Genomic DNA, 16,337 nt, shown 5'->3' on the forward strand with positions numbered 1-16,337 from the left:
CCAGGGCCTTATGAGGCCCGGCTAAAGAGGGCTGGGGAGTGGGAAAACGGAAAGTCTGAACAAATGATCTGTCATTCCGTAGGGCTTGCAAAGGGTGTAAAATGTTAGGCCCTGCTCGCTCACTCAGCTGGGTCTTTAAGAGCGGGTTTGTAAAAGGCTTTGAAGAATAAAAGTGCTGTAGAGGTGCTAAGTAGCAGCCAAGAGACCAGGACCGCTGCCAGAGGGTCAGGCCTGGGCCGAGGCGGCCGCGGTCTCGGGCTCAGGCCAATTTTGCAGCCGCGAGTAAAGTTCACGCTGCCCGCTCCCCTCCGTACGGCCCGGAGGGGACCGACCCGGATAGGAAGGAACGCCAGGAGGGAGGCGGCGCAGGCTCCGGGGAGGCGCGGGCTCCGGGCCGGGTTTTCCCCGAAGCCTTCGGCGGCGGCGCTGCCGAGCGAAAGCGGCAGAGGGCCTGCCGCCGCCGCGGCTTGTTCTCTCCCCTCCTCCTTTGTGAGGGGAAGGGAGCGAGTCCGTTCCATGGCCTGCGCCCGCTCCGCGCTCCGGTCCGGGTTTGCCAGGCGGCCGCGACGGCGCTGGGTAAAATGGCAGTGCTGAGCCTCGTGTCGGAGTGAGGGGGACTCGGAGGAGAGTGGGGCGCTCTAGCCGCTCAGTCCGGCCGCCCGCCCGCTCGCTCGCCCGCTGCCGCGCAGCAGCCTCAGCTCGCGCCGCGGCCGGGGAGGGGAGGCAGGGCGCCCGGCCCAGTCCGCGCTCCGACTCTGCCTCCCGGCGCCCGGGCTACTGCCGCGCGCCCTCCAGCCCGCCCGTCCCGGGTCCCCCTCCCCCCGCTCCCTCCCTCCCTCCCTCCCCGCCCCCTCCCCCTCGCCTCCCTCCCTCCCTCCCTCCTCCTTTCTCCGGCAGCAGAAAGCGGAGAGTCACAGCGGGGCCAGGCCCTGGGGAGCGGAGCCTCCACCGCCCCCCTCATTCCCAGGCAAGGGCTTGGGGGGAATGAGCCGGGAGAGCCGGGTCCCGAGCCTACAGAGCCGGGAGCAGCTGAGCCGCCGGCGCCTCGGCCGCCGCCGCCTCCTCCTCCTCCGCCGCCGCCAGCCCGGAGCCTGAGCCGGCGGGGCGGGGGGGAGAGGAGCGAGCGAGCGAGCGCCGCGCAGCAGCGGAGCCCCGCGAGGCCCGCCCGGGCGGGTGGGGAGGGCAGCCCGGGGGACTCGGCCCCGGGGCGGGGTGGGAGGGGGGGAGAAGACGAAGACAGGGCCGGGTCTCTCCGCGGACGAGACAGCGGGGATCATGGCCGCGCAGGTCGCCCCCGCCGCCGCCAGCAGCCTGGGCAACCCGCCGCCGCCGCCCTCGGAGCTGAAGAAAGCGGAGCAGCAGCAGCGGGAGGAGGCGGGGGGCGAGGCGGCGGCGGCGGCAGCGGCCGAGCGCGGGGAAATGAAGGCAGCCGCCGGGCAGGAAAGCGAGGGCCCCGCCGTGGGGCCGCCGCAGCCGCTGGGAAAGGAGCTGCAGGACGGGGCCGAGAGCAATGGGGGTGGCGGCGGCGGTGGAGCCGGCGCCGGCGGCGGGCCCGGCGCGGAGCCGGACCTGAAGAACTCGAACGGGAACGCGGGCCCTAGGCCCGCCCTGAACAATAACCTCACGGAGCCGCCCGGCGGCGGCGGCGGCGGCAGCAGCGATGGGGTGGGGGCGCCTCCTCACTCAGCCGCGGCCGCCCTGCCGCCCCCAGCCTACGGCTTCGGGCAACCCTACGGCCGGAGCCCGTCTGCCGTCGCCGCCGCGGCGGCCGCCGTCTTCCACCAACAACATGGCGGACAACAAAGCCCTGGCCTGGCAGCGCTGCAGAGCGGCGGCGGCGGCGGGGGCCTGGAGCCCTACGCGGGGCCCCAGCAGAACTCGCACGACCACGGCTTCCCCAACCACCAGTACAACTCCTACTACCCCAACCGCAGCGCCTACCCCCCGCCCCCCCAGGCCTACGCGCTGAGCTCCCCGAGAGGTGGCACTCCGGGCTCCGGCGCGGCGGCGGCCGCAGGCTCCAAGCCGCCTCCCTCCTCCAGCGCCTCCGCCTCCTCGTCGTCTTCGTCCTTCGCTCAGCAGCGCTTCGGGGCCATGGGGGGAGGCGGCCCCTCAGCGGCCGGCGGGGGAACCCCCCAGCCCACCGCCACCCCCACCCTCAACCAACTGCTCACGTCGCCCAGCTCGGCCCGGGGCTACCAGGGCTACCCCGGGGGCGACTACGGCGGCGGGCCCCAGGACGGGGGCGCCGGCAAGGGCCCGGCGGACATGGCCTCGCAGTGCTGGGGGGCTGCGGCGGCAGCAGCGGCGGCGGCAGCAGCCGCCTCGGGAGGGGCCCAACAAAGGAGCCACCACGCGCCCATGAGCCCCGGGAGCAGCGGCGGCGGGGGGCAGCCGCTCGCCCGGACCCCGCAGGTACACAGCTGAGTGGGGAGGGGGCTGGGGCGAGCGGGGTCCTGGGAGTGGGTGGCGGCTGCGGGGAGCAGGCCACAGCCTTGGGATACCCCCAGTCCGGGGCCCCCACTGCTGGGGAGCTGCCATTGTCTGGCTCTTCTCTTAAAATGGCTGCCTGTCTGCCTTCCTCTCCTTCCCTCCTTCAGCCTTTGTGTGGGGCTTTCCCTGAGGTGTTTGCTCCCCTTCTCCCTCCCTCCTGGTCCCCTCGAACTCCGGGGGTCTTCAAGGGGGTGTGGGGCAGAATGTGCGGGGAAGGGCCTGGCCGGGGTTGAGGGGGGTGCTGGGGGCTCAGGTTAGGGGTGTGCGGTGTTAGGAGCTCGGGAGTGGAGTGAACAATTCTTTGCTCACCTGCCGCTCCTCTCTGCCCGCCCTCCTGTCTTTCTCTAGGCCGTTCCCCATCTGTGCGTTCAAGGAGGGGCCCCTCGGGTTCGGGGGTACCTCGAGGGAGGGCAGGGGCCTGCTTGGGGGCAGCTAGAGGCCGGCTGCAGTTCACCCAGGGCAGCCTGGGCCATCTCCTGTCTTAGTCTCCGTCGGCCCAGTGGCCTGGGCTTCTCCCTGGAAGTGCTGGTAAACAGCTGAGTGATTGGAGTAGTAAGTGCAGATTGCTTTGGTTTGGGATTTGAATTATGGAGGTAAAATCCTTCTGTCAAAGCCAGGAGACAGTTGGTCTTAGGTTGACATCCTATCTGTGATCTGATTGGCTCCCCATCTCCTGCTCTTGGCCATTTATAATTGCCTCTGATGTAATGGTACAACAATCCTGATGAGCTCATAAACTTTTACACTCTGCTTTTCTGCCAGTGATAACCCAAACCATCGCTGCCACTATCTGCCTTTTATTCCAGAGCTGAAATTGGCTGTGACCTTGAGGAGGGAGGTTTAAGCAGCAATACTGTATCAGCAGGAGCAGAGCCCCAGACAGGCTGCCCTTGTTACATTGTGCCGAAACAAAAGAGGAGGCAGTGGCATTTTGCTTGTACCTTGGATTTATTTTGCTTGTTATGTTTTATGCAGCCTGAAATAGATTCTGTGTTGTCAGAACAGTAGCTGAGTTTTTCTCTACAATGGGTTTGCTGTTTGTTTTGGTTTTGTGACTTTCCTGATGGTATAAATGACTTCTTTGATGGCTCTGAAGATGCATTTGTCTTGAGTAATTTTGACCCTGTTCGCTTTGCAGAATTGGAATTATTTTACTGGGGTTTTTATCGAGTGACAAATGTGGGATCTTTATGGGAGGGGGTAGGAGGAAAACTTTTATTTATTTATTTTGAGAACTGGAAGCTTTCTGAGAGAGAATTTCATATTAGGTTCAAGTGTTCTGTTTTAAGGTCGACTGGCCTCATTCTTTGTTTACATGTTGAGTCTGGTTAACACTTTCTTTTGTTAATTGAACTTTGGGAGAGCAGCTCAATTTAAAGAGAAGCCGATGTCTTTCATGATCTTGTGAGGGACTTTCTCCTAAAGGCCTGGTTTGGTGAAATTTATCATTTGTTCCTGAGATATCAAAAAGGCTAGTTTTGTATTTTGTCATCTGTTATTTTAGAGCTTTGAAATAGAGGTCGACTGTTTTTTTCTTTGCATTTTAAGGTATGTTCCATTTTCCCCCCATCTTCCAAGATAATAAAGATACCACCTATAATGATACTTGATATTTGCTTAGAAATGACAACTTTAAGGTACATTTTTATGCATTCTGTTTTATTTTAATTTTGCTCTTCGTACCTCTTCATGTTCTGCCTTCAGTGCTTTTGTCAGGAGTCCTGTATCTTTTCAAAGAGGGGGAAAGCTCCTTTCATGCCCCCCGCCCCAGCAGTATTCAGTTGTACCTTCCTGCTATGAGATTTTGTTCACTGATTAGTTGTGTTCCTTCCTCATTCTAGAACTGCTTTTCTCTTGTATTAAGGTAGGAGTTTTGAAAACAGTTGTGTTAAATGGCAGGTTTAGAGTGCTGTGCCTTGACTCCACATTGTCCATAATGTTCTGTGTTTGGGCAAGAAACTGGGAGAATTTTAAATTGAATCTCTAGTGTCTAGAGGATGAGCTTAGTCTTAGCAAAGAGAACATTCTCTTGTCTCTGGACAAGAGACACGCTACATCTCTTTTCCCTTGAGGGGAGGGGGGCTGAGTCATTTACCTTTTGTAAACTATTAGAGGAGTAAATTTGGGCTAAGTCAAGGTTCATTTAAAAGCAAAAATTAAAATTGAAAAATAATATTCAGGCAAACACTTTGTTTTTGGGGGGTATAAAACCAACTCTTGCCATATAGTGATTTTCAGTCATTAAACGAATATTTGAGCACTTCCTTTGTGCTGAGTACTATGCTGTGTGCTGAGTAAATGGTAGGAAAATAGATACAGTCCCTGTTTGGAAGTTTGTGCTGCCCTTGGGTGAATTTTCGGTTTCACTTTTAACATCACCATTCCTAGCACTTCATACAACATAGATTCCTGTTCAATTTCATTCCAGTTGCCCTGATGCCCAGAGCATGGGCTAGTGAGCATTCACTTGTGGAAGAGACAGTGCAACTTCCAGTTTTGTGGTAGTCTCTATGAGGGATGTAGGTGGGTAGATTTTGATAGGAATTTCTCTTTGCTACTTAAGGATAAACCTCTTATCAGACCATGATGCCTTATTCTTAAGCATTCTTAAATAATGGGGTCTTGCTCTGTCCCTTTCTTTCCCTAACTGAATCTTGGATTGAGACTGTTTTGCAGAGAATTGATTGACATAGCTAAGGTTGTAACGTTCTCATTTGACTCTGCCTTTATGAAATAAAGATTAGCTGAGTGTTTGTATTGTGGCTCTGTCTTTTTCACAGGAGCCGGAAGATCCCAGCAGGCAAACTTTCCCTTTAGGGCTTTCCATAAGTAATACTGTATCTCAAGGTGTTGAATCCTGCTACTGATGAGATACTTTTTAGTCACCTATGCACTTGAACCTCATGTAAAGCGTTTTATTGGGGATGCTTTTAGCTCTAGTACCTTGAGAGTAGTACCAGCTCATCAAAGTAAAAAATGAAATAGAATATGTAGTCTGGGATCAAGATGGATTTGATTGTAGAAGTTTGGCTGTTAGTTCTTGCTATGGAAATATCAGACGATATTTCCAACTCCTGGGAAACAAATACAGGCATCTTGGGCTTATTATGGGAATGCCTACTGGCAGAAATTCTGGGCTGGCTAAAATACAGGACTCTTGGAACTCTCTCAAGTAGGAGGGACCAGGAAAACCGCACTGAGACGGCACTTCATTGTGAGGGCTTCATGTTTCTCTACTGTCCGTGAGGGAACTAGGGGTGATGGGGGTTGGGATGGTTGCAAGAGAAGAGAAAGCATCAGGACCAAGGTTGGCTTCTTTGTATTGGGCCCTGCAAGGACTTTTTAAGGTTCCTTCCTTTGTGTGTGACACAGAGCAACCAGTAACCATGACAAGTGGCACCTACTGTAATAAGATGTCTTGGATTGCATTAAACATTCATCTGTTGGATTGGCTCCTGTAGGGTGTGATGTCTGCAGTAGGCTTTAGCAATGAGGTTAGTGGACTTTTTTTTTTAATGTGGAAATAGGCTAACAAAGTAATGGTCAGGACCCTTTCCAATCCTCCCCCCCCCCCCGCCCCTCTGCCGTTGTATTGATTGGCTTCAAATCCCAAAATTCTAGAAGCAACTGAAATGAACCAAGCAAATATATGGTTAAAATACGGTATTCAAAATAAATTGGCACTGAATAGTTCTTTCGTGCAAGTGAGCTGGGATACCTTGGTCTCTAACATGGAGTCCTAATTCCCATGGCTTTTATCTCTGGGTTTCTCCTTGTTTAGATTGGTCATTATCATTATTGATGCACACTGAGTTGTGTGTGACACAGTGGTGAGGAGTAAAGAGTGCAGGATTCAGGAGGAAGAGGCTTTGGTTCCACATGCAGATCTAGATTAAGCTGTGTGATTTGGGGCAAGCCACTGACCTTGGGTTTATTTTCTCTTCATCAGTAAAGTGAAGTTGGTGGACTGTATGGCCTTCTTCCTCTGTGATGCTACGCATTGGGCTGTGCTTCCATACCTAACTTGTTATGAAGGCAATTTCTGCCTGTACATTGACCAGTAGGGGTCTTGAGACCATCTTTCTTCCCTTGGGCTCGAGGAACTCAAGGCTGTTTTCTCTTGAGGATTTACAGGAACAAGCTCTGAACAGTTGGGTACCACAATGGTCTGTGGCCCTTTACAGAAAAAGCCTTACCAGACTATTTTGTTTTGAAACTGTTTATGTTTGTCATTAGTCATTCCACCTGGCTGGTGGTTTTAAAACACTAAACATTAATTGAAAAATTGGGCAGACTTCATTAAAGCAAGTCTTGAAAAATAGTTGCCTCAAAATCTCTAAGAGGGGATTTTGGGAGTAGATTTGGGGTGGGGTAGGGAGTGGATAGTCATAACATTAACACTCTGCTTCTCTTGGGGGGATAGGAAGGTGGGGAGAGGTAGCATTAAGTTCTCCAGACTCTTCAGGTGTTTGGGCAGGTCTAGGTCTGGTTTGGGCAGTTGGTTGTAATCTGAGTGCCTGAACTTGCCCTGTAAGTTTTGCTGAGAGAGGAGCAAAAGTTCCTGAGACTGGAACGGAAAAGCTAAGCATTGCAGGGTCAATTTCATAGGCCTATTGCCTTTTCTCATACCCTTAGTTTTTTAAACTATGTGGTGTGTTTTGCAAGTGGTCCTGGAAATGCTATTCTTTCCCTTCTCCAGCACACCCGAATTTCCATTCTTTCTCCTCCTGGCTGGATAGTTTAGAAGTATAATTTAGGCATCTTAGAGGTATGCTAGAAGGAAGAAGCTTCCCTTTATAAAAGAGGAAAAAAGGGAGAGGAAAAGGTGTTTGATAATTCTCTGCTTGACACAGCAGCTCCTTCCTCTTCTGAAGGAACCAAATGTTTCAGAGCTTTGTGTAAATACTTGCTGAGCTGTCAATATGTACCCAGGAGGTTTCTGTAGTAAGATGTAAACGGCTCTATAGAATGTTTGACAGGCAAATTAATAAACAGTTTTCAAGCAAAGATAATGCTAGTCTGTTCTCATGTGGTGGAATAAAATAACTTTGGAGGAAAAGAAATGTGGATAGGGAAGAGGGTAGTACTGGGGGTGTGGAGGCGTGGATGGAGGCTAGGAGAGATGATCTAAAAGAGACTGGAAGTGAAAAGACACTACGCTGGAAGAGAAGCCTCCGTGGTCCTGGGTCTAGGTGTAGTTCAGGGCACATGGAGCCCCGTTCAAAATGGATTGCAGTTTCAGAGAGAAAATAAACAGAAGTCTGGAAAGAAGATCCTAAGTTTCAATAGTGAGGTAAGTGTGCTCCAAAAGCTTGGTTTATGAGACTTTGAGTTTTAAAGCCTTGTTCTTTTGGAAAGGTTTTGTAGTTTGGTGAGATGTTTCTAGGGTTGGGTTTGCATTTTTGGAATACCAGAAAGGAGAAAAAAAGATACTGCAACTTCAGCGTCGTCCTCAGCCTCTGGCTGTGGCTCTCGGAATTATAAGCCCGCTTTAAGGGTTGGGTTTATTTGTATAGTTTTTACTGGACTTCTTCTGTGCATCATATATATATATCTTTATATATATATTTACATATATATTTACATATATATAAGGTTGGAGAGCCTTTATATATATATATATAAAGTTAATGCTCCCAAGTTCCTGGGTTAGTACAAAGTCCAAATGTTTGGGGACTCACTAAATCCTGCCTGAAGGGTTATATGGATAGATTCAATCTTTGTTTTTGAAATTGCCATTTTAGGATTAAAAACATTTCTGAGTTCCTTCAGTGAAACATTCTTTTTGTGGAGGAAGAAATATTTTAGAAGTATTTTAGCTGTGTGCCTGTGGTACTCTGGTTTGGTAACCTTGTGAGATAACCAGATTTATCTTCTAAAAATCTCTTTTTAAACAAAATCCACTGACTCTGACACTGCTTTTCTTTACAAGAAGTGTTTTTAATGTTTATTTATTTTTGAGAGAAAGAGAGTGTGAGTTGGGGAGGGGCAGAGAAGGAGGGAGACACAGAATCTGAAGCAGGCTCCAGGCTCTGAGCTGTTAGCACGGAGCCCGATGCGGGGCTTGAACCCACAAACCGTGAGATTATGACCTGAGCTGAAGTCGGACGTTTAATTGACTGAGTCACCCAGGTGCCCTAAGAAGTGTTTTTATAGACCAGAGTCCTGCAAGTGTCTTTTTGATTTAGCATAGCAGTAAGGAATATGAATGTCATTATGGCCCTGACCATAATTTTTAGGTTCTGCTGACTTACCAAAGGCTATCAGCTTGTTTTAAAACAAAATTCAAAAACTTGCGTTGACACAGACAGTGGTTGCCCAGGCCTTTGTCAGTGTGGTGGTAAGGATATTAGAACATGAGGCTCATTGCTGAGAGTATAATTTTTAGCTCAGGGGGATTTGGAGATTCAAATGGAAATAGGAAATAGCCCTATGTGAACACACCAGTTAGATATTAGGAAGGGACTTAAAAGAGACAGTATCTGCTTCAGAGGAATTTCGTTTTCTTGGTGAAGCATGCTTATGTGCATACATCTGGAAAACTTGCAAAGCAGGGTTTTATAAATGGGTATAGACCAACCTAAGTGTATAGGCTGAAGGAATTCCAGAATAAGGAGCAATCAGAGTTGGGCAAGGTTAACCTGGGACAGCTTTTCAGAGGCAATGATTTGTGAAGCTTAATGTTCAAGAGGGGGAAAGTTAAAATATTAATTTGCCTTTTCATACCGCTACTCTCAGTTCCATGGGCTTTATAGAATCCAAACTACACAACCCTCCCCAGACCTGTACTTGTCTCATTCTAGTGACTTTGAGAATTTGGACTGTAACTGTAAAATTCCGTGAGAGTGGTTCCAGGGTCTTAGTGGTTCTTGTGGTTATGTGGGGCCTTTAGTACAACCTGCCAAGTTCTTGGCCAGTTCAGGGGCTCTTTTGTAGTAATTTCGGGTTTGGAAGGTTGTGTCACCTTCAGAGTTGTGTGCCCTGGACAACTCTGCAGTGACGGTGGTTTAACTTTGGTTGGAGAGCCTGTTTTTCTTCTTCTTCTTCTTTTTGGTAGAGTTAATTGAGTTTTTTTAAGCAAAACAAGAGTCGTGAAGTACCTGTCCAGACACTTAGGCTGCTGCTATTTCTGAAGAGTTGGGAGCTGTGCTGAAGCTGAGTTGCTTGGATGAGACCTTCTATTGAGGGTTGATGGGTGGATAAGCCTGCATGTACACAGTTTGCCCATCTGTTCACAGAAATGGCCTTTCATATTGTTTTTGATTAGGTTGGCTGTGGCCAAGAAGCTCATAAATGGTGCAAACACATGCTTATTCCTTATGGGAGCCTCTGCAATGTAGTGATTTTGGTTTCTCTTTACCTGCTGATCCATGTGTGATTGGAACACACATGATTTCTGGCACTTTTCAAGGACTGTAAGTGGATGCTTTAACAGCTGAAAATGCATAGAGAGTCCAGTGCCAGGCTGCTACAGGGCTTTCACCTGGAAGAGAAGGATAGGTTACACTGTTCCAGAATACAAGTACGGAGTGGAGTCTTAAATACAGATTCTAGTTTAGAAAATACTCTGGCATTTGGCAAAGCAAATTTCCGGTAACTCAGAATTAGGGCGCAGTGGTTCATCTGCCATGGATAGCTGGTGAGTAGGGGCTTGAGATGAACTCCTTAGTCTAAGTTTTAGAGGAATCCAAGTTAGGGTGAATGTGGAATTAACTATCTTGAGTATTCTTCCCTGAAATTGTGCCCCCCCCCCCCGCCATTCAAATGGATGGAATTAGTTTTTGTTGAATGTAAAAGGACATCTGAGTGAACTTTCATTTGTTTTTGTTAGTCATTTATGCATACTAGAAGATAGTCTTGGGACAAGTTGAGTCTTTATTTACCAGTGGCTTCTGCATTTTCTAAGGGTGTACTGCAATGAGCAGTCTAATGCCAAGAATGCATTCCAACATGCTGCAGAGTAGGAAATTTGATCCCTAAAATGTTGACTTAGTGTTGGTTATGGTACATATTAGAAATCACCCAGTAATCCAGGACAGATTTTTGTCGCCCTCCAGGAAGTTAATGTTGATATGAAATACTAAGGAGCTTGGGGCACTGGGGCTATGGGCTCTGCAGGCCCAGAGTGCTGCTTAAATTGCCACCCATATGAAGAGGAAATGTGCCATGTGCTTTTTTTCCTCTTCTACATTTGGGCTTCCTTATGGCTTCGTTGCTTCTGGGTTCCCAAGTCTGCAATGTTAGATATTAGACTTCCTCCTCCCTTGGCACGGGCACATTTATGATTTTCTGTGGCTCATCACCAGCAGCCAAGATTTTTGTATGCTTTTTCCCTCTTAAACTTGTTAGCTTTCAGCTTGCTTGTTTATAGACATCTCTGTTAAAAGGAACTCCCTGCTCAAGATCTAGCACCAGCATGACTGCAGCAGGGGAGTTTAGGGGTTGGTGTGATACCAGTCATTTAAAAACCCATTTGCCGTGTACTTTGTGTTTTTTATTTTGCCTCCTGTTTCCCTTGAGGTCACAACTTGCTTGCTGGGCATGAGTGCATCTGGGTCCAGCTGTTTACTCTCAACTGACTTATGCCGGTGTACTTTAAGAAAAGTGTGAGTTCAGCCACGTGGTAGATGATTGAAGTGCATGGCCGCTTCCTTTTAGAGGAAACAAGTGTGTCTTCGGCCTCTTCTTGCACAGTGATTTCCCCCTCTCTCTGGGTGGACCTTATTATGGCTTTCTCTTGTCCTTAGCGAACAAGTCACCTAATGCTGGGAATTAATTGCTGTTTCTTGCTGTGTCTTGCCAGGTGCATATAGATGGCTTTCTCTCTTTTTTCCTCTGTTACGAAGGTGGTGGAGTTCTTGGGCTGGTCCAACAGTGGTAGACTTCTAACTATTTATCTGTTTAGGAATCTGATTGCCAAAGATAATTCTATTATAAAGGACTGAGGGAACGATTCTATAGGTAGTTTATCCGTAACTGTGTCCTGGGCCACGGATAGGCTGAAAGCCTCACTGAGATCCAAATTTTCAAATGATGGCATGCTGAGGGTGAGTATTAATGATAGTAACCATGCATTTGAGCACTTACAATGTGCAAGCTCTATGCTGGGTCTCTCCATGAATTTACTGATTTAATTTTCAAAACCATGAGAGGTGGGTTTCTGTTGTTACTCCTCCTACTTTACACATGAGGAAACAGTAAAAATGAGAAATTTGCCCTAGGGCAATATGCTAGTAAAAGGTAGAGTTCTGATATGAATCAAGGTTTGTCTGATTCTCTAGAGTTGTAACGTAAAATACTAAATTTGCTTCTCTAAAATAAATGTTTTAAGCACTAAGGCTTATTGGGACATTATTTTTGCAATGGCCCAGACCTCTTAAATGGGGTGAAAGACTGAAAAGTTACAATTTTACATTATGCCTCGATTTCTGTCCATTTAGAATTTTATTTAAGTTTCTGATGAGTGGCCATGTGATCCCAGTGTAAGAGTTGGCAGCATTTGGTCCTCAGGCCACTTTCTTTTCGGGAGGGGTCTTTGAAAGTGTTGGCGGGCTGGGGGTGGGTGGGTGGTGGATTGAGGCTCAAAAATAGACTCCTTCACTTTGATCTAAGTGAGAGTAACTTGCATTACAAAAATATTTGCAGAGTGATTTTACTTTCTATGACTTGGAGCACTTGCAGGAGAGGCAAAGATTATTGTCTTAATTTCCACTTGGGGAAAGTGAACACAAAGATTAAGTGCCTCACACAGAGTTTTCTAATAGAGTCAGCTCTAAAACCAAGGTTTAAAGTTCCCTTAGGCTGTGTGACTTTAGGCAAGTCACTTCTCTGAATCTGTATCCTCAACTGTGTAATGAGGAAAAGTATCTACCTTGCAGGCTTCAATAAATATTAATGAGATATGTGAAAATACTATTATCAAATAAAATTTGAACATGACTCCTGGTTGGTAGAGACCCCTGCTTGAGAGGGGGATAGTATTGGTGGTTAAAGACTGTTGTTGATCTTCACTGAATTAAAAGCTAGTTGGTTAAGTGTCTGACTCTTGATTTCGGCTCAGGTCCATGATCTCACAGTTGGGGAGATTAAGCCCCATGTAGGGCTCTGTTCTGACAGCATGGAGCCTGCTTGCGATTCTCTCTCCCCCTCTTTCTCTGCCCTTTTCTCCCTCTCCCTCTCAAAATAAATAAACTGGAAAAAAAAAAAAAGCTATCCCATAGTTTTTAGCTGCATCTAAGTTATATTAATACTTAAAAGAAAAAACCAACAAATTTTATTAAGTACCTGTTGTCAGTTTGAGAGACAGATTTGTGCAGTGGTTCTCCAGGGGATGGGGAGTGGGGGGGGGGGTCCCTAACCATTAGCCTCAGCATTACCTGGGCCCTGTTTAGAAATGCAAATACTCATCTAGACCTACTGAATCCAAAACTTTAGCATCGTTTTAACAAACCCTCCAGGCCATTGTGATGCAGGCCCAAGTTAGAACTACCGAATTTATGCATCTATGCTCAACTGGGCTAGAGTCCATCAGAATGACCTGAGGGGCTTCTTCCAGATTACACCATAGGCTAATATTTCAGATGTATGTGTTTCTCCCAAGATGTGAAAGAGTTACTGGATACAGAAAAGGTTAAAAGTGCTTGGGGTTGGGGGAGAAGAAAGGAAATACTTTTGAGATGGATCTTCTATTATGCAATAATGATAAACTCTAGTGACAGAAAATGTCTGTTTTCTTTATAGGGCTTGGGGACTCCCTGCCTTCCATTTCTCTTTCTCTTAGCTCTTTGGTGACATGTAGCATGAGGATAATCTGAATCTGTGGTACTGGTTGTTTGATGAAGGTGGAAAAGATAATTTTAGGATGGTGACTTGTGGTCTCCAGGTATGACCAGCCAAGTAAATTGCTTAAGGAAGTGATTCTTGTAGATGCCAGTTTGGAAAGCTTTAATTGAACACCATGATGTCCCTTCTGCTTACGATGGCTTGTGATCTAAGAACAGGACCTTCAGTGATCTGCTCGTCTCTCAGGTCATCCTCAAAGACCTCCCTCCCTCCCTCTCTCACCTGAGCCCCAGTGGCTAGCCAGTTGTACTGTGATTTTTCCTTTCCTTGTGTCTCTTGTCTTAAAGTCCTAGCAAATAAACCCATTAAGTCAACTCCTGACAAATCGCCCATCTTTGAAGTAGATGATGTCTCTCTAAGGGGTGGACATTTGAGCCAAGACCTGTCCCCAGTTGTATGTAATAAATAATGATTGTACTTGACTCAGAAATGGAAGTTAGAGAAATGGTCAGATAATAAACAGTAACCATGCAAAAGACCTAGTGGAGAACCCGTGTTCTGGTACACCTGTGCTTTCTGAAAACCTGATGTGGTTTCTGTATCGTCCCCAATACAAGCAAGTTTCCTTGTACCAGGCCTCTTTTCCTTCCTGCCTGAGGACTGAAGCTGAGATCACTGTGACCCGGCTGCAATGAAGGCTGAGGCTTTCAGGAGGCAGTATGCTGACAGTTTGATCTGGGATTTAACATTTGTATGCACAGACAAAAATTCCAGTAGGGAGTTTTATGTTTTTTGTGTGTGTGTTTGTGTGTTTTAAACTCATTTTGTCGTCCCTCTGCCTTATAGCTTTCTTTATTTTCTCTGTTCTTTTTTTTCCTCTTTTTCATTCTGTCCTCTGGTGTCTAACTCCGTTAGCAGAACACAGAGCACATGGAGGCCTCCGTAACTTTACCACACCAGAGCTGCTTAAATGTTTTTAAAAGTACTGGAGATGCAACTTATACCACTTTCAGATCAACATCATTTTAGTAAAAATTCCTGATATCTGTGTACCTCTGTTGGAGTTTCCTGGCTAACTAGCGGCAGCCAGTGCCTTTATCTAATAAACTAACAAACAGAAGTTTTCCTAAATGATCTCTACCTCTTCTGCTCTCTTTTCCCACTTTATTGCCTTGGTCTGGAGACTGTTTCTTAGCCCTCCTTGATCTGTTTTTGGGGTTGTGTTGGGACATGACAGATTTGTAACATTTTTGTTTTTCTTTCTGGTCTGTGATTTGAATTCTCTGCTTTCCCAGCGCAGCTTTGAATCGGCTTCTTTAAAACCCCTGCATAAAACCTCAAGTGACCAATATGTGGTCTCATTATGGTATTTTGGTTTAAAATAAAATGAGATTGAGATAGCTGGGTTCATCCACCCAGACACATTCACCAAAAGGAAATTCTGTGTGCCTTGAATAAAAGTGTATGAGCCAAACACACTTGAGGGTAAGGGGGTGAGGAAGAGATAAATTTTAGCTAGATTTGCATAACTTAGCATGCCAAGTACACATCTCAATTTGATTATACTGGCCAGAGATAACAAATAAAGAGGAGAGACAAATAAGCTTCAGAAAAGACAGCTGGTAACATTGGTCTGGTCCAATGTATTTCTAGTATAAATGATGAAGCCAGGGTCTCCTATACACATTTGTGTGAACAGTGGTGTAGAGAGGGTTGGTACCAATGTACTTTTGGAGCTTTGAAAAGAACTGGACAATTTACGGGACTCTTGGCTTTTCATTCAGGGAATTGTTGACCTTAAAAAAGCCTGAGGATTTGGAGGCACTATAATCTTAGGAAGGTTGGCTGTCCCCTGGGCCATTCTTTAACTTACTTGATCGTGCCTGTTACAGTTCAGAGTGAACTTAGGGGGACCAGGTGAGAGACTGACATTTTTGGAAAGTGGTCCAAAGCAGCACTAGGAATTAAATAAACACAGTGGCATTGCTGCTGCTTCTCAGTGTCTTTACTGAAATACAGGACTTGATTGGATTGATGACAAACGGAATCTCCGACTGCATGTAAATCAAGTTCCTACAGCTCAATGATGTGTCACAGACACCTTTTATAGTACAGAAGGAGAAATTTTGGCAGGATGTAGAACTGTGCACTTAGAGAAATTTAGGATCTTTTTATATAACCCATGCAAGACCAGTCCAAGTTTGGAGTTATAGATAAAATAAAAGGAGTGGGGAAAAGGAGAGCTTTTTAAAGAGAAAGCAAATGAGGCCTTAAAGTTTTATGACTAGGAGCAGTTTTTGCCTTTGCCTTTTTTTGTTTGTTTTTGAGCAGTTATCTGCAAAGCAGTTTAATATGGAAGAAGGAGGAGTATTTTAGAAACTAGGTCAGAAGTAGGTGTGATTTAGAAGTGTTATCTTTATTGAACTTTATTGAAAAGTTGCTGGGGTGGCTCAGTCGGCTGGGCTGACTCTTGATTTCGGCTCAAGACGTGATGTCACAGCTAGTGGAATCAAGCCCTGCATCAGGCTCTGTGCTGACAGCGTGGAGACTGCTTGGGGTTCTCTCTCTCCCTCTCTGCCCCTCTCCCGCTTGTGCGCACTCCCCCCCCCCCAAATAAATAAATAAATAAACTTAAAGATCAGTTGCTGTGTACCCTCCTGGGTGAATCTCTGTAAGGTTACATGACCCTTGCCTCTCCGTGTATTCCTTAAGTGTACCATATGACTTAATGATAAATGACAAATGAGCAGGGCAGAAAATGTCTAAAAAACTGCACCACTCAGTTGGGCTTGTGGTCCATCCACAAGGTCCTTTCCCTCCTAGAAACACCAAAGGGTGGTTTGTGGGAGGAAGTACCTTTTCCTGGTGTCAATCCATCCCACCTTATGTGGGTAGCAAGATCTGCCCATTGTTTTTAATTATTGGGCATTTATTGGGATGCAGTATCCCAGCCGATCTTTCTTGCACACCATCAAGATTTCCTAGACTTTAATCATATTCCCCGTTTCTCAGTTTTGGGGATAATAACATTTTTTTGGCTCACTTAATTACCCAGTCCTGTT

At 47.2% G+C, this 16,337-nt stretch overlaps 1 protein-coding gene across 2 annotated transcripts in view; it reads left to right on the top strand.

Moving 5' to 3' along the window:
* Positions 1-1,217: 1,217 nt before the first annotated feature.
* The window catches only part of ARID1A (AT-rich interaction domain 1A), a 70,807-nt gene continuing 55,687 nt past the window's right edge, over positions 1,218-16,337 (top strand). The window contains exon 1 of one of the 2 annotated variants that reach the window (XM_030323587.1): positions 1,218-2,415. In XM_030323587.1, the coding sequence (XP_030179447.1) occupies positions 1,276-2,415 (1,140 nt within the window). In that variant the 5' untranslated portion in view covers positions 1,218-1,275. The remainder of the gene's footprint in view (positions 2,416-16,337) is intronic. The other variant, XM_030323588.1, reaches the window with a different exon arrangement.

The sequence above is a fragment of the Lynx canadensis genome, chromosome C1, assembly GCF_007474595.2.
Source record: "Lynx canadensis isolate LIC74 chromosome C1, mLynCan4.pri.v2, whole genome shotgun sequence".
Lineage (NCBI taxonomy): Eukaryota > Metazoa > Chordata > Mammalia > Carnivora > Felidae > Lynx > Lynx canadensis.